Source organism: Cheilinus undulatus, linkage group 4 (genome assembly GCF_018320785.1).
Source record: "Cheilinus undulatus linkage group 4, ASM1832078v1, whole genome shotgun sequence".
Lineage (NCBI taxonomy): Eukaryota > Metazoa > Chordata > Actinopteri > Labriformes > Labridae > Cheilinus > Cheilinus undulatus.
In genome coordinates this window covers 43220349-43245965 of record NC_054868.1, presented here as the reverse complement: position 1 = coordinate 43245965, position 25617 = coordinate 43220349, and the positions used below count along the sequence as shown (strand labels likewise).

Sequence of the window (25617 nt, the reverse complement as noted above, 5' to 3'; positions counted from 1 at the left end):
CATCCCACTCACTGCGCTGGGACAAATCTGTGACTCAGACATCAAACAGCAGTCATTTCCAAGATATGATGGGCTCTTTTAGCAGTAAACTTCAGCTGTTTTTATGTCATTAAGTGTTTATTTGTAATACGGTGCTGTTTTTGGTGACAGAGCAGATCAAAAGAACGGTGACTCAGTTTTTAGATCATGGTTTGGACAGTCAAACTGAACTTATCCAGGTAGGGTTGAGCTACATCACAGTAAAAGACAAAAACTGTTCATCCTGGACTGAAAATCATAGTCAAGTAAGCAATCATTATTTGGTTTAGTTATAAAACATTAACATCAGTGTGTTGTCAGTAAAGTTGGGCCAACTCTAGAGGGACAATTTGTGAAATAAGAACACATGTACATGTTGACCTGGCCATTAGAGCTCCTTCAAATTTAGAAACATCTCATTATTTGGAGAACAATTTTTACATTTGAAATCAAATCAGTCCAACTTGAGTTAGAATGGCATTGGTGCAAAGTTTGAAGAAAATCCCCTAAAGTGTTCTAAAGCACCGTTTCTTGACTGGTCAGGGATCAGGACCCACAACCACCTCCTTAAGGGAAATCGTGACCTGATTTTTTTTTTTTTTTTTTACATTTTAAAAAATTTCCAACCATTAAAAAGTTATTTAAAGATAAAAGTTGCAGTTTTGACCCAAAAAGGAACACAACATAAACAAAGAGACAGGACAGAACTTGCATTTATCTATTATTTTACTCCATTTTCCCAAGGAGGCATGGACATTTCTTGAGAGATTTTGTTATCTTTGGGGAACCAGTCTAATTATCCAAAGAAAAGTATCTATAAGCAAAAATCTTGAGACAAATACTGAAATGTACTCCTCACAATAGAATAACCTAAAAACTCATGTATGAATTTACTGTATATCCACTAAGGGCTTTTTGCCACATGTTTTTTCTTGGCACATATTCAGGACTCCCTGGAAAGAGCTTCGGGGCCCACCTTTGGGTCTTGACCCACCAGCTGAGAACAGTATAGCATTCACAAGTAAGGGATGAACATGAGGCCTGAAGAAGTTCCCTCTCATATAAAATCTCCAAAATCTTAACTGTTTATTTCGGAGTCAGAGTGGACATATTTGTAAAATTTAAAGAAAATCACTGCAAGCGTACATGAGTCATCACATTCATAAGTAACAGATAACTGTGCAGTCAAAGAACCTTCACCTTTTACCTTAAGGTCCAAGGTCCAGTGAATTTAACCATTTAAATCAGGGCTAGTAAAGTTGCAGTCAAATTGATCACGTTTTGTTGAGCAGTCAGCAGGTGCATCACTTTAAATGAAGTGTACGCAAAGAATTGTGGGTCGTCTGTTCATCCTTCCTTTGGTAAAGTATGGTCCAGTGTTTCCTAGACTAAATGAGATAATAAAGGAAGTAATGAAGCTCCTTTCCTTATCAGTTAGAGAATTCGACGGCCTTTATCATGGCCTACGTTAAAATACTTGCGGGTCGTTTCACTCAGTCAGGAACCTTCCTAAGCAAAATGGACTATTCGAACAGACCCAAGGTCTTAGGTTTGTGGCCTTTGACCCTTAAAATCGAATGAGGCCATCCTTAAATCATAGTGGAAATTCTGGATAAAATCCCTAAAGTGTTGTGAAACTGTAGCTTTTACAAGCAAGTGACAACCATGAAACTCAAGGACCTTGACATGTAACCCCAAAATCTGATGAGATCATCCTTGAGTCAGTGTGAACATTTTTGACTGTGTAAGGAAAACCCTCCAAGATATCCTGTTCACGATAGGAAGACAACCATAAGGCCGAAGGACCTTGACCTTTAACCTTTCAGCCCCATAATCTAATATGATGAACCTTGAGTCAGAGTGGACATTTATGTAAAACTGGAGACAACCCCTCTGACGCGTTTTGAGATTTTACATCCAGAAAAATGTCCCAGAGTAGAATTAATGTCTCCAAAGACACGGATAAATTCTTAAAATCAACAAGCGAGCAGCATAACAGAATGTTTAATAGAGTGTAATCAGTTAATCTAACACCAGGTAAACCATGACACCACTTATATACATTAGGCAAAACAAATGATAAAAGGTGACATGAGTTTAAACTTCTGCCTGTTTTTTGTTTCTTTTGAGATTTAGAATAATAACACATGATGTAAAACGTGATTTAATTTTTCCTTTTTTTAAAAAAAAAATTCTATGACTTTTAGTTAGTGTAAAACAGTGGTTCTGAACTGGAGGGTTCGGACACAAAAGTAGGTCGCAGAGCAGTTTTTCCTGAGTTGCGAAAAAAAATGGCGGCAAAGAACTTGCATCCATACCTTTTAGTTTACTCTGTTTTATTGTGTTAATGGGTAAATGTAAATGTTTTATTAACATTTAGACTCATTTATCTCCTTTTCTTGCTATAAAAAAGCTGCTTTTACCAAGATAATGTAGTAATTTCTCAAGATCTCTGGAAGATAGTTATGATGGAGAAAGGGGACGTAAAACATGTCAGTTTTGCCCTGTGTCTTTTTCCTATCATAAATTCTGTTCCTCCAAGAACTTAAGTGCAACATTTTTATTTACTGAACATGCATTTTTGATATATTTTGGAAATTTGGGTTGCAATTTTGTCCTCAACGATACTGGTGGTTCCTGGGGCTGGACCAGTAGAGAGTCACTGCTGAAAATGACCTCTCTAATGGCCCACATGTAGTACCTCAGAGGCCCACCAGAGGCACTGGTGCAGGCTCTTCTTTCTTAGGTCAGGACCTAAAAGTGGGTTGCAAAGCCATTTAAAGTAAGTCGCAGATGTCTGCCTGCAAAAATATGGAGCAAAAAGTCTATGATGTGCTATTATTTTGAAGGAAATGTCTCCATCTCTTTGCTCTGTTAGTCCAAACAGCTTCATTTCTCTTAAAACCACTTGGTTATGATGGAAAACAGAAAATTTGGGTCATAATTAGTCATTAGGGAGATGGTGATGGGTCCTGATGTTGAACCAGTTGAGAACCACTGCTGTAGACCTCTTTTTTCAAACTGGGCTGCATTTCTAGGTAAAACCACAAGTGGGGGTGGGACTACACTAAGTCAAATATAGACACCTTACTGTATCACTCACCTTGCTTACTCATAACAATAAACATAATAAATGAACTACATGCTGAGGAATGTTTAATGAAAGCAAACTGAATATCAAACCTCAGAAAACTGCTGTTGAAAGAAAATACATATGTTGCATTTCTTGAAGAGTGTTAATCATGCTTCATCCAGTCGGCTGAAAATCAGCTTTAGTCTGTTTTCCTGAGAGTTACTGTACGTGGCGTGATTTTTCACAGACTTAATCTATAAGAGGCACATGTGCAGCTAGCTGAGCTACTGCTGACCGCTTCAGAGCTGAAAAACCTTTGCACATGACAGGCCTATGTATGAGAACAGAGCAAACATGTCAACTAAAGACGGTTCTTTGTCCTCTTAATAAATCAGACCTGGTGATGCCACCAGCTATGACGATCTTTGTCAAGCACTGAAAACTTACCAAATGTTTAAAATAAAATTAAACAGGACATTTCTAATCGACATTTCTATGATGCTACAGTTGTTTGAATTCATTTTTTTCTCTCATTAATTTACACTCAGTACCCTAACATGGCAAAGGGAATCAGGATTCTAGATCTTCTGATCATTGCTGAGATGTTTCTACACCTGGGTTGGAGTCCACCTGTGGAAAAATAAACTGATTGGACATGATTTGGAAAGGCACACACCTCTGTTTAGAAGGCCTCACAGCTGACAATGCATATCAGAGCAAAAACCAAACCATTAGGTCAAATGAGCTGCCTGTAGAGCTCAGAGACAGGATTGTCGAAGACACAGATCTGGGGAAGGCTACAAAAAATTCTGCTGCTCTGAAACTTCCCAAGAGTACAGTGGCCTCCATAATTCACAAATGGAAGAAGTCTGGCACGACCAGGACTCTTCCAGCCAAACTGTAAGTAAGAGAGGACCAGAGAGGTGGTCTCTGACTGAGCTCCAGAGATCATGTAAGGATGGGACAAAGTTCCAGAAGGACAACCATCACTGCAGTCCTCAACTGATCTGAAGGCTGGACAGAAGCATCTCCTCAGTGAAGAACACATGAAAGCCAGCTTAGAATTAGCAAAAAGCACCCAAAGGACCCTCAGACTGTGAGAAACAAGATTCTCTGGTCCTGTCCCTACTTTTTTGAGATGTGTTGCTGCCATCAAATTCAAAATGAGCGAATACTTTTTCATTAAATTGTAAAATGTCTCTTTTTGAACCAGGGCTGTCTTTAAGGGGGGAAAAAGGGAGAGCTTTCTGGGATCGAGGAGTAAACTTCATAGAGAACAGCATAACGAGGAACCATGGCGACTGTAGACATGTCAGTACGCAACTTTTGTCATTTTTGAAAAGAAAAAAACTCACTGCTGTTCTTTGTTCTTCTTTTAACTTCTTTAAGAAAAATCATCAAGTTCTGATAAAATTGATGCTATAGCAGCATCCACGCTAATCTCTTCCTCCATAATTGCACCGGCCTCTTGTCGCTGCTTGCATATGTCACAACGCTGCCGCACCAGGAAGTACTGCCTCTTACTCCTGATTGGTCCTGTCACTTTCTAATAGGGCCTAATCTGTTCAGATTGGAGCTTTGCAAGATGGATTCGCTAGGGAGAAACACGGAAAAGGGTAAATCCCTCTACTCTGCAAGGCGAGCAAAAATGGTTGACAGAAAGAGAGCTGAAATAGCAAAATGTGTAAAAATAAAAAAAGCCAGAAAAGGTGATGAAATAGGAATTTAAAGTGGCAAAAATGTGTTAAATGGCCAAAATCTATTTGAAATGGCAATGGGTCAAAATGGTGGGAAATAAGTATGCAAAAGGGGTTTGTATTTGGCTTAATGGATTTAAATGGGCAAAAATAGGAAGAACTAGTGAAATGCAGTTAAAGATAGGCAGATATGGGTTTAAAATGAGGCAAAATTGGCAGAAAAAGTAGTGAAGTAGGACTGAAAAGTGGCAAAACAGGTTAATATTGCCAAAATCTATTTAAAGTGGCAAACTGGATTAAAAGCGGCAAAAATGAGTGGGAAAATGGTAATGGAAAGGGGCTAAAATTAGGTCAAAATTCATTTCAAGAGGTTAAAAATAAGAAAAAGAAAGTGTGAAAAACTGATGAAAGTGGCACCAAGACGAGCACCAATGCTACTGATCCAACACACATACATTGACACAATCAATAAATCAAAAATGGGGAGGCTCCATTCCCTGGATTTGTCTGCAGCTCCGCCAAATCTGAGGGCAGGCCTGATTTCAACATCTGATATGTTGTTTCTATTGTGAATGAAATATGGGTTCATGAGATTTGCAAATCATTGCATTCTGTTTTTATTGACATTTACACACTGCCCCTACTCTAAAAAAATGCTGTTGTATCAATGCAATGGTTGGAAAAGCAAAGTTAGTCATGGATGCTTGTTGGGTTTACTTCAAGCATAAGGCAATGAAAGCTTGAATTTAAAGGCACAGTGTTTAATTGATTTTTCTGAGCCAGCCATTGCTTTAACTTTCTCATCAATCTTTTGTTCTTCTCTCGGTATTGATTTTATTGTTAGGGCTTTTAAGTTTTTAAACATTTACAACTCTAGGTTACATAATCTTCCTAATTATTATTCTACTGACAGCACATGTTGAATTTAAAGTTTCATTTGCTGATTTATTGTTTGATTTAGGACAGTTTAAAGTTGTGTACATACTGTTCATCATCCTCTTCTTGTCCAGCATTTTAATACTGTAGAGTTGATGATAATGTTTGTCCAGCTGACTGTTTTCTCAGGGTGCTCCCGGCATACACACCTTTTTTTATGACATCAAAACAAACACTGCAGGTACATCAGGCTTAATAACAGCTGATTAAGGCTTCATACGTGGGCCCCACGTTGACATTAGATAATAAATCTCACCTCAACTACCTCTGTGTGACCTGCTTTTATTATGTGGAGAGAAACAGACCCAGGACGGATATAAAGCCTGGCTGACCTGAGAATGAACTGCCAGGCCCATGAACCTAAACAGACCTGAACTTTTGCTGAACTGGCCTCTTTGTGTCGAAACACCAGATGGAAAGTGTCTCTTTCTCTCTTTAAGTGCCATGAAGACACGGGCGCTCTCTCCAGAAGCTGTGTCCGGGATGACCTGCTTTGGATGTTTGTTGTTACTGGTGTCTGTGAACGCTGATCCCAGCTGAGGTCTTGTTTTGTTTGAATTTTAAACAGCAAAATCTCAAATCTCCACAAGTATATTTGCCTAACAACCAATCAGACATATCTCTTTACACTCAGTGCAAACCACACTCATTAGAAAAGTATTAAAAAAGTAAAACAAGTAAAGGCCTGTGTTGCCTGCAGCAAGATGCCCAGCAAGTGAAACTTGCCAGTTGTGTTTCTTTAAATGAGATCGTTACATTTATTAATACTGTTTTAGGGATGCACAGAGAATCCGTTTGACTTCGGTTTTGGCTGATATTGGCCTTGTTGACAAACATGAGCCATCACTAAATAATGGGACATGAACTTAACAAAAAGTTTGCCTATTGGGATTGACCATCAGCTAAACTGCTATAAATATCCTCTTTCTTTGGCCCTTATTTTCACAATCACTGCATCTCTAGTTTTTTCAAAGGTAAATGAAATATGATTATAACTTCAAGAAGTATAACAAGTAAAATGCACCTTCCGTACAGCTTCCTTTTTCTTGAAATTTCCAGGAATCTTGTATTTATTTCCCTGAGCAAAGATGATGGCCTGGCCAGATTCCATGTCCATCAACAGGTGAATCAAGCTCTCAATGCTTCAAACCCGTACACCAGAGAATGACTGGTGGTAGCAACATGGGCGTGGTTTAGTAGCACCGTAAACCTGTAAATAATGTCTGCCAGTGATGAGATTAGCATGGATGCAGCTATAGTGGCAGTTTTATCAGACCTTGACAACATTACTTTATTCAAAAAAAGGGCAACGAAATGCACTGAAAGTTCTTTATGAGGGGGGACAATTGTTTTTATTCTTCTGACCAGCTTTAGCAAGAGTTAAATCTCACTGGCTCCACTGATTGTGAGCAAAAATAGTGCCTGCCTGTGGAGCTCGCACTTTTTAGCTTACTCCTTGATGGCTGTGCCTGCCTACCACATCATATAGTTAAGACTGGACATAAAAGGCTGTTAAATAAGGGAGATGTGTTAAACTGAAAATCCAAAATTGCTTCTTCAGTGCTATTTCTATGGGTTTAAAGAACATAATTTGAAGTAAAAAGTACTTGAACACTCGCATCGGATTCTTTTGCACCATGAGTGAAGTTATCCACTCAGTTAGGGAGGTTCAACCCGTGGGGACCAAATGCAACATAGAAGGATGATGGAAGAGCACTGTTTGGGTTAATTTGCACCTTTTAGTCTTTGTTGCTTATATTCAATCAAATTAGCGTGCTTTGGGTGGTATGATTGGTCAAAACTAAAATACGTGAAAGACATAAAAGGAAATTGTAGTGGCTGAGTAACGTGTGAACTATATATTTTAACTTGAGTCATGGTCAAAAAATGTACTTCCACTCCTTAAAGTGTATGTAATCAGTTAAAACAAATATTTTGAGTGTTTTCAACTTGTTTGATCTTACAGTGCATGTTTTATTGCTGTGATTGGCTCGTAATACATGTGAAAGACTAAGCATTTGTCTAATCACCCTCCACCCTCTAAAATCAATAATTATTCCAGCAATTTAACTTTTACAACTTATGCTGATGCAACATCTGAGCTGCACTGTCTCATCACCCTCCATATTTTTAAAAAGGATCTTTCTGGACTGTTTGGCTAATGTGGCTTATATATTTTGCAAAAAATAAAACCCCCAAAATATATATAATGATGAGAAATTAGATAGGATAAGATGAGATTTGATTTTTTGCAGTTCTTCCACAGAAAGATGCATTTTAACTTGTTTTCTAAATATATTTAGATATTCATTTATTGCAGGATAATACTTGTTGTTGTCAGATAAAGGGATGGTTAATTTTTAAATAATAAGACATAGTCTTAATAAAACAACCAAAAATTCCATATTCACATGGGGAAATGTAGTTAGATAAAAATTTATGGATAAAATTCAAAGTTAAATTATTATTCTTTTATTTCTGATTTCTTTTTTTATTGAGTCCATGTGGGTTTACATGACACCATGAATGTAAACTAGAATCAGAATGCACTGTTGATGTACTTTTCATGGAACATGAGGGCAGAATGACAACATAATAAACACTTATCAAGCACACTATTTATCTTCCTTCCTGTCTTCTGTGACAAAATTAGCAAACCTAAACTCATCAAAATCAAATAACCATTCCATTTGTGCTCATCAGGGCCACCACAGTATGAATGGTTGTCTGATTCTGTGCAAAGCACAAAAAAGCAAGTTGACCTTGCCAACTAAGCTATTCTCATGGTGCTGAATCATTGTTTTTCATGAAAAAAAAATACAGGAAAAAACATTGTAATCATCTTAAGTTTCAAGCCTGCAAACAAAGTCAGCATAGTTCACAGGTGGCCTGACCAGGAATTAAACTTAAAGAGCCTTGCTAAGGTCGTTCATTGGCCACAACTATAAGTATGGAGCCATTTGACCATGGTGTAAATCTTCCTGGACAGAGGCCAAAGGTTTGTTATAATGCTTCCTGAAGGTTCAACCTGTGGTCACAGACGGTAAGTCGACTCAGCTGAACGTGGATATAAGGAAAAAACATACATACAGGTCGTTTCAACATTCAGGGAATGACAACTTAATGAGTTAATCATATAGAGTTAATCAAGATATTTTATATGATCACGTTTTTGTCACCAAGCTACCAACAAGACCTACATATATTAATCTAAATAATAGCTCCTCCATATAGTTTATTGTATCCTGTTCTACTTCCATGTTTAATCTGCAGACTTCCCGGTTTACTGAGGGTTCATCTGGAGATTCAGCTTTAGCAACACACAAATATATCACCACACAGTAGAGAGTGTATGAATCCAGCTCAAAACAAAGAAAAAGAAAAATATATATAACCCTCAGTGTTGATGTTTGATTGAGTTTTGATTATTCTCTTGAAACATTCGTTTTACTTCCGAGGCAATGAAAGACTATTGTACATTAACATTATCACTAATGACAACAGATAACTGTCCAGCTTTTTAATAGAATTTAAGCACCAACACAAAAATAATGTAACATAACAAAATTTAATACAATGTTGTGTAACATAGCAGAACACAATGTAATGCAACATAAGGCAACACAACATTACACAGTCCAATGTAACACAACGTAATGCAATGCAATGCAACGTAATGCAATGTAACACAACACAGCATAACTCAACATAACGTAATGCAACATAACACAACAAAACTTAACATAACAAAACATAACAAAATGTAAAGTAATGTGAGACAACATTACATTACACAAGACAACACAACACAATGAAACATACTGTGAGGCAACAAAACACGATGTAAGGGAACATAACGGAACGTAACACAACAAAACATAACACAATGAAAAGTAATGTAACTTAATGCAGTTTAATGTAACGCAACACAAAGTAGCATAACATGATGCAAAACACGATAAGCAACATAACATAGTGCAACATAACGTAGTGCAACGTAACGTATTGCAACATAATGCATTGCAGTGTAAAACAATGTAGCGTAACATAATGCAACACAACTTAACACAACATAACAGCACAATGCAAAGTAACGTAACACAATATAAAGTAACATAACATTACATTACACAACATAATGCAACACAGTGAAATGTATTGTGAGGTAACAACACTATGTGACAGAACATAACGGGACATAACACAATGTAACATAAAGCAACACAGCATAATGCAGCATAAAGAAACACAACACAAACGCAATGTAATGCAACTTAATGCAATGTAACGTAACGCAACACAAATTAGCATGACATGAAACAACACAATGTAATGCACTGTAACGCAATGCAGCATAACACAACATAGCACAATGCAAAGTAACGTAATGGAAGGTAATGAAATGTAGGGTATAACTATGTAGCTTTCCTATTACATTTTTGTATAGTATGGTACCCTATCGTATAATGTTGGATATCATACTGTGACTTATCTCATATGTTAGGGTTTGCCATCACATTTTAGTCCATCATTATTTATGGTACTGTTTCAAAGCTTAGTGTATCTTATTGAGTTGTATGGTAGCATATCATAGCGTTACACTTTGTTGTGTGTCATACTGTGTATCATGGTATGGTGGCATATGATATATTATAATACATCTTCGCATTAAATGTCATGTGAAAGTGTATCGTACAGTATCTTATTACAAATCATATAGTGTGCAGCCATATAGAGTCCACCACTAGTTTAAGGCAATGGATAGTATCAGATTGTATCTCATCATATTATAGCATGTCATAGTGTATGATAAATTGCTAACTGTAACATAACGCAATGCACATGACATCATGTCACGTCATATCATATTGTATTGAGCTGCATTGTATACTGGTATATTTCAGTTTATTATTTTATATATTAAGAGAGTAGAAAGAATGTTTTCAAAAACCTTTATTCTGCTCATAAAAAGCAGTTCATCTCTTCTTTAGGATTTGTGTTAAATCTCACACCCTTCCTATTTCAACCATCTTACCCTGAATACCAGGGGCCCTCAGATTCAATTTCTTATTATTTAATCACTTTAACGAAAGTGCATGACTTTGCTCTTACTTCATTTCTGAGCTCCTTTCACAGCCACTTAGGTCATCCACTTAATACCTGTCAGCTCTGCATACCAAGTATTACAGCTAAGGCGACTGCTGTCTCAGAGAGTAGCTCCCACACTGTGGGACCACCAACCCCCCCTTTATAGATAAGCTGAGTCTGTTGACTAAAACCCACTTCTTGGAAATGGCTTTACTTCATGCAAAGATTCTATGGATGTTGTCTACATGTTTCAAATGTTCTCTCCTTTGGTATCTGTTTGCAGATCTTGATTTAGAGCATCAAATGAGGAAGTGGAGTTTCTCATTGCCAGTCACAGGAACATCAAGCTTCTGATCAAAGAAGGAAGCTTGGTATTTGTGACTGCACTGAAGCTGTGTGTGTTGCACTCAATGAAAATAAGGCATTCATTAGCTATTTCTAGAGGTTTTTGTTTATTTGCAGTTGTTGCAGGTGAAAAGTTCAAGATTCACGCTGCATACTCATAAATCACACCACTTCCTCTAATGTAGGGTATGCATGCTTTGTAGGTCAAACAGTTTTTCTCAGGGCAGCTGCCGGCCATCATTTACCTCCTTTTGCGGGATTTAACAGAATGTGGGTCAGCAAACGTACTGAAACAAATGACACTGGATCAAACAGGCTCTCATTTTTTTTCTCAAGGTTCTTTCTGGGTAAAAAGATGAAGTTGGAGGTCTACAGGATTACACTAATCTGGTCAAAGGAATGTTTTATCTCATCATATGGTTTCTCTGGGAGGGTGCAGACTGGCCAACAGCCTGTTTCTTCCTAGAATTCTGATCCTGGATTGATGATGGGACAGAACAGATTAGCCAGCAAAGTCTATCACACACACATATTGTCTGGAGCTTAATCAGGTTATTAGTCTAATTAGAAGTTTGTTTTGATTCAACAAAAATGTCAACAAAAGTCATTTAGCCTTCGCAAAGTGACATTACAGGAATGCTCAGCAGCCAGACAGTGATGAGCGCTTGATCTGTTCGATTTTTTTTTTGCTTCTGAATTAAAAACAAATGAGAGTGATTGTCAGATTTCCAGTCAGTTATAAAATCTGAAAGGGAGGTTAATCTGCTTATAAATATAATCAGACCCTAATTAACCCCCCCCCCTAAAAATCAAAGTTGGAGAGTTCTAAACAAACTGGTTGTTCTTCAGACTGGTAAACTTGCAGCTTAAGTTGGTCACTAGAGCATATAGCACACTAAGAAGGCCCTGGTATTAATTTGACCCACTAACCTAAAAAATGCATTCAATTTAAATTTTTCTGTAGCTTAATGTTGGCTTCTATTACATCTTCTATGAGGTAATCCTTAATTCTTTAAATACTTTTATTTTTGACTACTTGGGAGTGAAGAAGCTTGTTCATCAGCTGGAGCTACTGTGTCTATTTGCCCTGGTCACCAGTTGCCCATCACTTCCCCATAGCTATGTCAGTCAAGACCCCTTTTTCAAGAAACCCACATTATTTGCTGTAACTATTTCTCTATTAGCAGTTATTAATTAGCCCTGTGGCGGAAACTCATTTTGGCCACTTGCATCCATAATCTTATTCTTTCTGTCATTACCCAGAGTTCACAGCCATAGGTGAGAGTTGGGAGGAAGATCAACTGGTAAATCACCTTCTGGCTCAGCTCCCTCTTCACCACAACGGTCCAGCACAAAGCCTACAAAACTGCTGACAATGCACGATCCGCCTGTCAATCTCATGCTCCTTCTACCGTCACTCGTGAACAAAACCCCAAGATACTTGAACTCCTTCACCTGAGGCAGAGACTCAATCCCCACCCTGAGGGAGCACTCCACCATTTTCTGGCAAAGAACTATGGCCTTGGATTAGGAGGTGCTGACTATCATCCCAATTGAAAACTGACAGCAGTTTCAGTAGAACTGGACAACATGCCTTTAATAAAAGAAGGGCAAAGAACTGCACTGAAAGATTTTCTTGGTGGAAAAGATGTTTTTTCTTTTCTTTCAATCAGGCCTGTTGCCACAGGGGTATAAAATCAAGCACCTAGCCATGCAGTCCCCATTTGCAAACATTTGTGGTACTAAATGGGTCGTTCTGAAGAGCTCAGTGACTTCAGGCGTGGTACTGTGATGGATGCCACCTTTGCAATAAGACGGTTCATAAAATTTCATCCCTGCAGGATATTCTACAGTCAACTGTAAGTGATATTATTAGAAATTGGAAGCATTTAGGAACAACAGCAACACGGCCACAAAGCGGAAGACCACATAAAATCACAGAACAAGGTAAAAAACCGCAAAGGTGCATGGTATGGAAAAGTCCCCAGTGCTTTATTAATCCATAGTTGAAGAGGTCAGCTCTTTCAGCCACATTAATATGGGAGCTTCATAGAATGGGTTTCCATGGCTGAGCAGCTGCATGCAAGCCTCACATCACCAAGTCCAATGCCAAGCATCTGATGGACACACTGGACTGTGGAGCAGTGGAAACATGTTCTGTGAATCACATTTCTCTGTTTGGTAGTCAGGTTGGTGAGTCCGGGTTTGGTGGATTCCAGGAACATGACCTGCCTGACTACATTGTGCCAACTGTGAAGTTTGGTGATGGAGGGATAATGCTATGGGGCTTTTTATCAGGGTTTGGGCCAGGCCCCTTACCTCCTGTGAAAGGCCATCCTTAATGCTTCAAAGTACCAAGACCTTTTGCACAATTCTATGCTTCCAACTGTTATTTTATTGAATTGATAATGGTGTGCAAGTTGACATACAGTCAAATTTATCTGAATAATGCTATATAAATATATAAATGACAAGTGGTTGATTGAACAGCTGGACTAAACCCCACACCCATGTGCAGCATAGATATAGGCAGTTTTACCATTGGGCAAAAGGCAAGCTCATGGGGAATTTAAAGCCACAAAATAGATATATTGGCCTTTGCCTGGAGCCTCAAAATCAGTAAGACTGTCCCTGTTTGGAACTTCTGGCTTTAATGTAAAGATGACATGTGGATAATAAGGAAAATAACTATAGAGCCTGTTGCAGCTCCTACAAACTTAAAGCCATTAATCTTATAGGGATGATAAGTAATTCTCTCTACATCCATTTTACTGACAGCTTTGTCATCCAACATTTTTACACCTTTAACACAGTTTGATCTGAACACTTTCTTTACAGCTAATTATTCTCTCTGCCACGGTTCGTGGGAACTTAATGGAAGTTTTAAGCTCAGACAGGAAAAAAATGTGGGCTGAAAAAAAAAACACAAGATGCTGAAGAGGCCAGTGAGGGAGTATGCGCACGTGCACTAAGTGACTCGTGTCCAATCGTGTCTGGGATTTCCTCGGAGCTCTCTCTGCTCCTCGTGCCAGTGAGGATAAAAAGGCACATTTCTCTCAGGCACGTTCAGTGACCTGAAGTGAAATCCCTCAGGATGCTGCAGCTGCTGACCTTCCTGGTGGAGAAGCTCTCCCTGTTCTCCAAATTCAAACTCTTTGAGTCCAGCTGGTCTGACGCGGAGAATGAGGACCGGCAGAGGCACGCGCACCGCTGTCCCCCGCTGACACTGCGGAGGGGTGACCTCCTGGAGGTCCCCAGGACCCTCTTCACCCACTACGGTATTTATTTAGGTGACAACAAAGTGGCTCACCTGATCCCTGACATCCTACCTGTGCTCACGAGCGACCAGAAGCTCATCAGCTCTGTCATCACGAATAAGAGGCTCATCCTCGGCTGCGTGTACAGGCGTGCTACGGTGCGCGTGGACACGTTAGAGGACTTTGCGTACGGCTCCGGTATTCTGGTGAACCACATGGATAAGATGATGAAGAGTCCAGCGCTTCCTAATGAAGAGGTGGCCAAGAGGGCTGAGAGGCTGATCGGAGGGATCCCGTACAGTCTGCTGTGGAATAACTGTGAACACTTTGTGACCAACTGCAGATACGGGTCTGCAGCCAGCAGGCAAACTGAGAAGGTACTGCTTATGTCCGTATACATTCACTTTATAGTACAGCACTTTGCTGGGTAGTAGGCCATGCATTATGGTGGATAATAAGGTGCATTACAGTAATGCATACAAATATGACTGGCCTAGAAATCTGATTGGCCAGCTATCTGGTTAATGAGGTGACCACTGTGGTGATGGCCAAAATTCTAAACTATGATTATGTGCTATTTTAGAGGCATAGTACACGTTTTCACACTGATTTTAGCCCAAATATGACAGTTGTAGGGTGTTGAGACTGAGTTGGGTTGAGTGTGTCATATGACCTTCATGACCTCCTGATGGAAAGCCTAGCATGTTTGAGTTTTCTCCTGGCATCTATGATTTGCTCTGTGACTACCATGACCGATTGAGAGCTGAGCGCTCTGCACATGTAGCTGTCACAAATGTAAACAAACTGAATGGCAGAGCAAAACAAGGGTCATGAAGTTGGTGCTGTGAGATGGAACAAGATGAGGAAAAGTTTATCGCACCAACATCCCTGCTTTTGTGATGTGTTTCTTGAGAGGCTAACGCCTGAAAAAGAGAAATGCTGAAGAGAAAGTATGTTTACAATCTTCTTTGTCAGTGTAGTGTAGTCCTGCCCAGCAAGGCTGCCCTTAAGGGGGTATTAAGAAGAGAGCTTTCCAGGCTCAGCCAAATGTCAGGACCCTGAAATCAGCAAAATCATGGCCCACTGTAAAGTTAAGCTGTGATAACCATTGTTTATCTATTTATTCTTTTAACCTGAAGAGTATATTTTTGTCAATAAATCACATCAATTTAATAAACATGACACTGTTTGGACCCCAGATAGAAATTGGACAGAATAAATACTGGGGAAAATACTAAAAACAAAATAAAGAATACAATGTCTAGGAAAGTATAGAAGAAGATTTCTGAAAGTTCCCAGATAAAATCCAAATTCTTTCCATAAAAAGACCCCCAAACCTCCTGACATTTCTGTTGAAAATTGCGGGAATATTACTGGAAAAGATTGCTGTAAGTTTCTGAGTAAAGTCCTGAAAATCTCTTTATCCTTGAGAATTTTTCTTAGATTTAGAGGAAAGTCCCAGAGAAGAGTATCAAAGGTTTCAGGGGCAATGCCCGAAGATAACTCTTAAAAATTCTAAAGAAAATAAATCAACTTTTTGAGAAAATAACCTAAAATTCCATTCCGTTTTGTTTCCTTCCTGTTGGCAAAAATTTTTACCAGTGGAATAAAAACACTTAAGAGACTCTTGGAGGAATTTGCAACCCACTGAAAACTGCTCCGCGACCCACTTTAGGGTCCCCACCAGTTGAGAACCACTGCTGTAGTACATGGCCTTCTTTGAAATACAAACCCCTTTTCTTCAAACAGAATTATAACGGGTTAAATGTGGAGAAAAATGGGTTAATGGGCAAAAAATAGAAAGTGTTTTAAAATGAGTTAAAAGTGGCAAACCAGGCAGAAAAAGTTGTAAAAGGCAAAACAAGTTACAAAAACTGGTTTTAAGTGGCAAAAGATAGGCATAAGAAATACAGCATGGACTAACTCCTCCCTTACACACGTGTCTTGTGTTTTAACAAATGTGCTGCATTTGTATGCAAAAGAAACTACCTGCAGCCTGTGTGTCCACAGAATAGCTGACAGTGGGCCAAGTCCTGCTTATTAAAAGCCAAAAAAGCCAATCATTGTAAAGAATTATGGGTCAGCACTCTGGCTGGCAAATAAGATTTGAACTAGTGCTCATACCACCCTCTCCACTCCTTTGGACACACCCCTCTTAGGTTGTGTGTTCAGCTCCAGTGACCCTCTGGTCATTTCAGCCCCTCCCTTTCTATAAGATGATGAAGGCATACTTTACTTGGTTCCGTCATACCTATATACCAGAGAAGCACATCTGCAAAATGCAAGAGGGAAGTCAGAGAGGGGCTTGCATGAAAAGCACCCAAGCAGTTAGTCAGTCGGTACCTTGCTCACCTCAGCCCAGGAAGTGAAATGAACGGGCACCTCTCCAGCAATTCTTCTGTATATGTAGATCCAGCTGGACCAGCTGTTCTGTTCAACAAAGTCCTGACACCCTGAGCAACAGCTGGCTCAATCACATGTCAGTTTTACTTGCAAGATCGAATAAGTTTCAGTGAACAAAAAACAAAGCTTGCCTGAAACAGCTGTTATTCTTCTGTTGGAGTAATAAATACCTCAAGATTTTCCTCTCTAGTTGTAGCATTTTTGACCATTTAGAATAGATTCACTACAAGATATGACTAAAAGTGTAGGTTGAGGTTCTCAGGGCACATTTACAAACCTTCAACCCTGTAAAACACAGATATAGTCTCGGTGGCATCCCCCATTGTTTTCTGACGCAAAGTTTTGAAGTTCATTGATAAATTAATTTAATTGCCATATTGGAAATGCTGTCTCAAACAAACTTTTGGTCAACCTATACAGGCAAAAAGGTGGAGCCGAAACTTAAAGGGATATTTCAGATTTTTTTAAATTAAACCATTTGAGGTAGGTAACAGTAGAAGTGGCATTAGCCTCCAGTGAGCATTGTTCCTTTAACACTGGAATCGCCGTGGATCTCTATTTACCTAAAACAGCCAACGGGTCACATTTGCCTGCCATTAAAGTGCCTTGATTTTTATAAATAGCACCGATAAAGGACTGTTAGTTAACCACTGACATGGAACAGCTTATTAACCACAGATAGCAAACTAGATCACTGTTGGAAGATGGTCCGTCACATAGAAAATCATCTTTGGCCTGATTGCTAATCTTGAAACTTCCTCATCACCCATGATTTTTCTTCATTAAAAGCACTGAGATACCTTTTGACATGTAACAATGGTAAATGTTTTTTTCCCCTGTTGTATCCATGTTGAAGGTTGATCTATGACTATTGGTTAGGCATTGCTGCAGTACAGAGAAGGTATTTCCATTGCACCATTTATTAATTTATTTCCGGTGTGAAATAAAACTGGGAAAATCAAGGCTTTCTTATGGGGTAAGTTTGACCTGCATGGCACTTCTAGATATAAATGTTTATGAACAAAATTTGACTTTAGGCAACGACTTATTTCTATGACATCAGGTGCTTTTTAACAAGCTTTTAGGAAGAGTCAAAGACTGACAGTCTTTAAAACTGTAAACACATCAAGTAAGATACAATTAAAGAACAGCCTTGGGTAAATTTTACCCATTGGCAGTGTTAAGAAGGAGATGTACCAACCAGGAAGCTTGGCTATACAGCCTAACAGATGAGTACAGTTTCTTCCTGGTATTTAGCGAGTTCTTGGTAGAAATGGGCCACAGAACAATGTTGGCTCAAACGTATACACTATTAAAAACTTTTTTAGTATTTTATTTTATACCCAGAGAGCTTCTGTGTTTTTGTCCCTCTTTTACAATGCAAGAACATATAACCTGTAGTCAAAGCCTGCATTGCAAAATAGTGACAAAAACACAGGAGCTCTCTGGGTAAAAAATAAAATTCTTCTAGAGTGTGTGCATTTGAGCCAACATTGTTTTGCAGCCCTTTTTTTTTTTTTTTTTTTTTTTACCAAAAGCTGGCAAAACCCATCTGTTACGCTGTATAGCCTAGCTTCCTAGCTGCTACAACCAGCGAGTCCTTCTTAAAGGAGCAACACTCACTGAAATCACTGGAGGCTAATGCCACGACCACTGGTAGGTTCCTTATATGACCCAACTTCAAAGTACTGAAACATCCATTTAACCCTCATTACAAACAGCTGCAACATGACTACCGATCAGTCAGATCAGCCAAATCCCTTGTTATGATTTGTGCTACAGCATAATAGTGTATATGCAGTAGTGGCCTATGCCATTGTGAGAACTTTATACATGTGCGTACAGGTGTCTGTCACTCTGCAATACTCTACTAAATGGCTGGTTAAATCGCCATTTTTTCAGTTCTACCAAATTCTCAGCTTGTAGAGAATATTATGTACGTATGCTTTTAAATAATGGGCAGTAGATCTTATATGGAACTTATTGCAAAGAGTAAGAGAGGAGACATTGGAGGAGATGGGATTTATGGCTGCTGAATTAGTTGTGGCAGAGGATGAGGGATTTTTATATAAATGCAGGAATTGCAAAGCTGCCCAGCAAACCAGTCACATGAGTTACATAACTTATGGTGTAAATAGGGTATAATTTCAACGTAGAGGTATAAATCCGACTTTAGCCTTAATATCATTAAACGGATAAGTTATGAAAGCAATTCCCACATTGTACAGTGTGTGCCAATAAAGCTGTTCAGATCAAATTTGTTTTTTAAACCAGGCTGAAAACATTTTTATTTCAGTTGTTAAAACAGACATTTAAAAGTGGGTGTAGATGGAACAATCAGGGTTTCTGCAGCAGGCCTCAAGTGGACACTTGAGGAACCACAGATTTTTGCACCTCTGTATTTTTTAAAACCAGAGGTTTCCACATGTAACAAACCTAAATGATTCAGCATTTTCTGCAAAGGTGCAAATTCCCAAACAAGTGTGATGCCAAGCTGTGCTCCCACTTTGACCAGCTGGTAATCCAGATTTGAGTTTCTATCACATGTAACAGGTGCTGCTCCAGTGGTTAACCTTGCCCACTGAGACAGTGAATGTTGAACTGGTAACAAATGTTGAATGTAAAGTGATGATGTTAACGGTCTTGAGATGCTACAGTTAATAACTGTTAGTCCTGAGGAGCAGCATAACTAACTGTACTTTTGTCTCTTTAGTTCTGTGAGTGCCTGAAATCCATCATCAGGGACCAGCGCAGCGTGATCGTCACAAGCCTTCTCGGGCTAATCTCTATCATCTCTTTTGGCATGGCACCGTCGACCACATTACCCACAATCCTTATCCCCTTTACTCTGTGGATGGCTGGTTAAAGCCTGCAAACAAACTCAAATGAACATTTTCCACCCACTGGAAACCTGCACAGGATGGTACACACTAGTAATGTGATGCCTTATGAAATAATGTTGTTGCAAATGTGCTTTTTTGTGTTGATTCATGTATTAATTGTTTCCTACATGCCTTGTAAACAGATTAATCTGACTGCATTTAATATCACACTGATAAATCACTCGATATAGCGTGTTAGCTAGGTAGCAGCTTGTCGCTAGGCTAACCGCTAACCACTAGGCTGTCTGTGCCCCCAAATATTCCTTTTTTTAATGCACTCAGGGCACATTCTGAACAGAAGTATTACACAGGGACACATCTGATAACATGGAAATTCCCATAAGACTAAATTGACTTCTGGTTAACTCTCCCTCGTGATCATATGTACATGGAAACAAGAGGTTAGGGACTCATTTTGCTAACACTTGAGTCACTACATAAATCAAAACACATTTTTAACAATATTGCCATGTAAATAAAGTAAGTATTTTGATGTAGTGTTCATAATATAATGCTGTAAATATGACAAATGTTTAATAAACCCTTTATTTTTACTTTGTGGCCTTCTGTGATTATCTCCAACTACATTTACCCCACATATAAGGGTTGGAATTTAACTTTTTGTCTACCTGCTGCTGTTGCTGATGGGTTCTAAAATCTGCCCGCCACAAACATTTTAACCAGCCACTCTATTTAAACAAGCAGCAACTTTTGATAAGATATCATATAATAATCAAGGCTTTTAGTATTCAAGCCACAGGCTATTTAACATGAGTGTTGGTGCTTAAATGATCCAATCTGTGGCTCATTTTAAACCTTGTTTTTTGACCAATTTGTCCTGTAAGCCAGGGGTTCTCAAACTGAAGGTGCCATAGACCGGGGACCCCCACTGTGGGTTGTTGAATCATAATTGAACACAGCTGAATGAATTCAAGAATAGTTGTGTGCAGACTTTTATTTAAAGGAGTTTTTCCAACATTACTTTCAGTTCAAGCATAAATCTAACTAAATGGTTGTTTTTATTTTGAATTTTAGTGTTATGGATGTATTTTTTTTTCTATAAAAATGGGTAAAGTATACAGTTAGTGACCCCAACCTTGACATCCGCTACTGTAAGCAACCATGCAAAGATTGCTAGGCATCCTACGGGGCAAAATAAATTCATACCAGACAGTCTGGCTGCAGACTGTTCCACTCTCACAGACTGCTCACCTGAGACACCGTAAATCTATGACAGTTAGCAATCAAAAACCTGACCTGTAAAACCTGATTACAGAATGTTTAATAAAGCTGACTAAACCGTCTGCTAACAGGGGAAATGCTCATCTTCCTTGAAAACATTCTAATGCAGCAAGTGTAGCTGTTGCAGCTACGTAGGATACGCATCTACGTCATTTACATAGCTAAGTTAGCTTAAGCAAGGTTTGCTAAAGCCCATGATGCTAAAGCTAATTTAGCTATAGCTGATGTAGATATGTAGCTTATGTAGCTAAGCTCACACAGCAGCTTGTAAGCTACTCAGATATGCTCTCTACATAACTACATTAGCTTAAGCTATATTTGCTGAAGCTAACATTGCTAAAACTTACTTAACTATGGATTACATAGCTATGTAGCTCACATAGCTAATGCGAAGCTCAAAGCAACTATGTAAGCTATGTTCTCTATGCAGCCACATTGGCTTTAGTTATGTTTGATAAAGCTCAAAGCAATGTAGCTATGTTAGCCTTAGCTAAAGCTTACGAAGCCAAAGCAAGCCAGCGTTTAACTACTTTTAAAATGGGTCTATACATAATTTCATCCTGGGCTAGATTTTGTTTATGAATAAAGATGAATTGAAAAAATAATCTAAAACTGGAAATACATTGTACCGGCGAATTAAGGCACTTTCTGAGATATACAGCATCTCAGATGAACGGCAGTCAGAGATGAATGGTCTGCAGCCAGATCCCTCTCAAGTCATATGCATTTAGCTGAATTATGGGTGTCAGGCTTGGTACAATTTAACATTTTGTGCATGATTTCTGCAGTCACAGGCTGAAATTTAGGCTGTTACACTACATCTGACTTGCAAAGAGCAAGATATTGGTTCAAACACACCTTTAGCAGATACAACACTTGCAGAATGACTCTCATATGATACTGAATCAAAAATCCCAGCACACAACTGCCTGCAAACATTTGAAAACAGCTCTGGCACAGGAATGAGGAGACAGAAGAGGTTTAATTTATCCCCTTTACTTCAACAAATTCACTCTGTTAGGTAAGGCTGCTTTATTTACCTGCCCCAGTGGCCTGTAAGTTGAGCAACTTCCCCTGACACTGGTGAAAAGTGCTTGAATTTGGCTGCTGGCAGGTGCTTATTTCCTACCCTGCCACATACAAGGGAAAATGGAGCTTAACTGAGCCTCAGTATGTGTAATATTTCATGTTGTACCTTGATAATAAGAGAGCCAGGCCTCAAAAACAACTATACAATTCTAAACATAAAGTATGCATGGCAATTCAGACAGTCACATAAAAGCAAGTCATCAAACTGCCCACATTAAGGACATTTCAATGCATCAATGACCTTTAAATTTGGGATGTATGACAATTGTTAAAATGTATATCTATTTGTTATTAAGTAGTATAATTATGAGAAATCCATGCATCTTTCTACAAGTCTGAAAAGTGCTGAATAATGATGAATCAAACATAAAGTTTGCAGCTTAACGTAAAGACAAAGGCTGTTTATAAAGGTGACCTTTTTAACACCTATTGAACGCCTTCTTAATGAGACGCCTGGCCTCAATACAACAGAAACCAAAGCTGAGTCTCAACAATCTGAACACACGTCAAAGTGCTTAGAGAAAGCTCCTTTATTCAAGTCAAAATCATACTGGAATATTGGCCAACATGTAATCCTACTAACCACTGGTCCCTCCCAGCTCCTGCTATAATAAAACGGGCTGAGCCTCCTCTCTGTACATTGCCATCATGTTTCTCTATCAGCTCATCAACTTCTTCTTCGTCTCTACCCAAAAGGAGGAGGAGAAATCCCAATATGACCTCTCTTTGTACAAACGTGGAGATCTATTAGAGGTTCCCAGGACAATGTTCACACACTTTGGTATCTACTTAGGTGACAACCGCGTGGCTCATCTCATCCCGGACATCCTGCCTGTGATTTCCAAGGATAAAGCTGCGATCTCCACAGTGGTGACGAATAACCGCCTGCTGATGGGGGTCATCTTGAAGATTGCAAGCGTTAGAGTGGACACTGTGTCAGATTTTGGGTACGGCTCTGAGATTCTGGTTAACCACATGGACAATGTGTGCACCCAGCCTCCTCTGGATGGGGAAGAGGTGGCCAGACGGGCAGAGAAACTCATGGGCTCGGTCACCTACAGCTTACTGTGGTACAACTGTGAACACTTCGTCATGTACTGCAGATACGGCATGGCCATCAGCTACCAGACTTACCAGGTACCGTCTCTGAACTCTTGCAGTATTTAAGTCTAATCTACAGTATGCACTGATGCAGGACAAATCCACAGTTTCACCAAAAGGTTGCATTAAGCAGCAATAGTCTTAGTCATACTTGGCTGGTAGAGTGCTTTACCTTCAATATACTTCACTGAAACTTTTCCTACACACACTCGTCCATTATTTTTGTAGTTTGAGATGGATATTACATAGTTTTTAACCTTACTTAAAGCTCCTGTGAGTAGGTTTTAGCTGGTAAAACCTACTGGTTTGCCAGAGTTAAAATTGAAGATTTCTGTAAACTATTTTTTTAATGCATGGAAATTCTGCTGTAGCATTTGCAGAGGCACCAGAATGCTATTTTATTTTTGTTAATAACAGAAGCATTTTAGGTCTCTCAAAGCTTCTCTTGCAACAAGAAGCTCCAGGAGAAAGACACAGCTTAATGCAGACTGGCCAAAATATATCACATGTACAGAACTGTGCAGTACTTCTATGCATGTTTGGGCCAAAATTGAGGCTGGTGGAAGGCATGTAATGGCGAGTAAGCCCATCTGAGGGACACCATCAAGTGGGAAGGAGGATTGACACAACCCCCCTTGTGCTCTGGATGTCTTTGCATATTACCCGTGGTGTGGGAAATAACCTGTTGAGAAAATATCAAAGTCCTCACCTTAAAGGTGGAGTAAGGGGTGGATGTGACGAGTTAGCATGGCCTAGGAAACCGTCTGGGTGGTTAGTAGAGTTTCCACGAGCCCCTGGTTGTGTTGTGGATGCCCCAAGGGCTTGAAAAAATGCAGGCAAATCAGCAGGGATGAAAAGGCCCAGACAAAAGAGATGCCATCCAGCCTGACCTTGGCTGTGTCAAGTCTGACACAGCCATATATGCTTAAAGCTCCAGTTATTCATTTTCAATTGCACCGTAATCCTCAATAGTTTAAAAGAACTAAAAATATTCTAACAACTAACAGCTTGATTATTAATCCATCACATGGTTGTTATTTTTAGCCCTGATTGAGAGATTTATTTAGGAATCTTGATTCTACAACAATCCTTAATTCTTTAATTCCTCACATGTTTCTTTTTTTGCGTCATGGAGATTATTACAAGAGTGGAGCCATGTGTATTCGTCTAGAAGCACGCCTGCTGACTGCATGACCATCAGTCATTTATCTGGGTTAAATAAAAGACATATTGAGTATTAATGTGATTGCATTTCTGCAGTTATAGTAAAACTCATACTCAGTGACATGTGGTCATAAGAGAGAGTTTCCACAGCAGAGTTGTTTGCTTCAGTCCACTGGAGTGAAAAATGAACTTACTCATTAGGCGAATAGCTCCCTCTAGTGTTACCTCCTGCAATCACTCTTTCACCGTAGAGATACCGAGGACTCTCCCTGTGATAACAGACGTCTGTTTGCTTGAAAATCCCCGTCTAATTCTCTCGTCCTCTCTTGCAGTTCTGCACAGCGGTGAGGAAGATCGTCTGCAGCAGGATGAGCTCTTATCTCACTGCCCTGTGCGGCATAGGAGCCATGCTGTATGTGGGCAGTGCGACGCCACTGACAGTTTTACTGACCGTGCTCGTCTCATTCACCATCTGGATGGCGGCCTAAAGGCCTCTGATGAGAAAGACATTATGCGCACTGGTGGGAGCTGAAGTGAAGCCCTGTGGTTCAGCTGTGTGTCTAAAGACGATGGGGCACTAATGTGTTTCTGATGACAAAACTGTTTGTTTACTTTTTTAGCTCTTTGGATTATTGCTGTTTTTTTTTTAAATATTAAGTGATGTTTTCTGTTCCTCTGTCTTAATAAGTCCTTACAGTCATGTCTTTATCAGTATCTTATCTGTTTTAATTATTTCTCACATCATAGAAGATACATTTGACTTTGGCTTGGCACATTTATAAATTCCTCGGGACCAAGATGGAGAGAAACAGACATTTAGAAAGAAAGGTCTTCTTTCTGAAGGCTTATGATGTTGCATGTAAGACTGCTTTTTAACAGTCTATTATGGATTCTGCTCTGTCAAAAACCTTGGCTTGGACAAAGTGCAATACCTCTCTTCTTTGTTGAAAACAGAATCACTTTAAAATGTCATTTTTTTTATGATTGCCAGTCCATTAAATATGCATTTCTACCTTCTGTGAGTTTTCTTTTAAGGGGGAAAACATACTTGTGCATTCATTGCTCATATATAAAGGTTTTTATTCATCCTTGAAGTAGTCAGTGCTGTCACCTCACAGCATGGAGGTTCCAGGTCTGACAGAAATGGATTCTACCTGGGTACTCAGGTTCCTCCCACAGTCTAAAAACAAGCTTTTTAGGTTAATAGGTAACTAATTACTAATTTTGTTACACTTATTGAGTTCATTTTTTCCGAATCACTATCAGCTTTATTGGCCAAGTATGCTTATGGAACAAGGGATTTGACTCTGGTTAGTTTGGTT

The 25617-nt window shown here is 39.2% G+C and overlaps 2 protein-coding genes across 2 annotated transcripts; both read left to right on the top strand.

The window, feature by feature from the left end:
- The first annotated feature begins 14245 nt into the window (after positions 1-14245).
- lrata (lecithin retinol acyltransferase a) lies at positions 14246-19683 on the top strand. The gene is made up of 2 exons (XM_041786246.1): positions 14246-14791; positions 19531-19683. The coding sequence occupies exons 1-2, from the start codon at positions 14252-14254 to the stop codon at positions 19681-19683; spliced, it is 693 nt and encodes a 230-aa protein (XP_041642180.1). The 5' UTR covers positions 14246-14251.
- Positions 19684-22678: 2995 nt separating this feature from the next.
- On the top strand, positions 22679-24783 carry si:dkey-30k22.5 (lecithin retinol acyltransferase family protein). Its single transcript, XM_041786260.1, has 2 exons — positions 22679-23167; positions 24628-24783. The coding sequence occupies exons 1-2, from the start codon at positions 22679-22681 to the stop codon at positions 24781-24783; spliced, it is 645 nt and encodes a 214-aa protein (XP_041642194.1).
- The last annotated feature ends 834 nt before the right edge of the window (positions 24784-25617 follow it).

Coding starts and splice junctions, on each gene's coding strand:
- lrata (XM_041786246.1), top strand. CDS start 14,252: ATGCTGCAGCTGCTGACCTTCCTGGTGGAGAAGCTCTCCCTGTTCTCC. Junction 14,792..19,530: donor CCAGCAGGCAAACTGAGAAG/GTACTGCTTATG, acceptor TTGTCTCTTTAG/TTCTGTGAGTGCCTGAAATC.
- si:dkey-30k22.5 (XM_041786260.1), top strand. CDS start 22,679: ATGTTTCTCTATCAGCTCATCAACTTCTTCTTCGTCTCTACCCAAAAG. Junction 23,168..24,627: donor TCAGCTACCAGACTTACCAG/GTACCGTCTCTG, acceptor CCTCTCTTGCAG/TTCTGCACAGCGGTGAGGAA.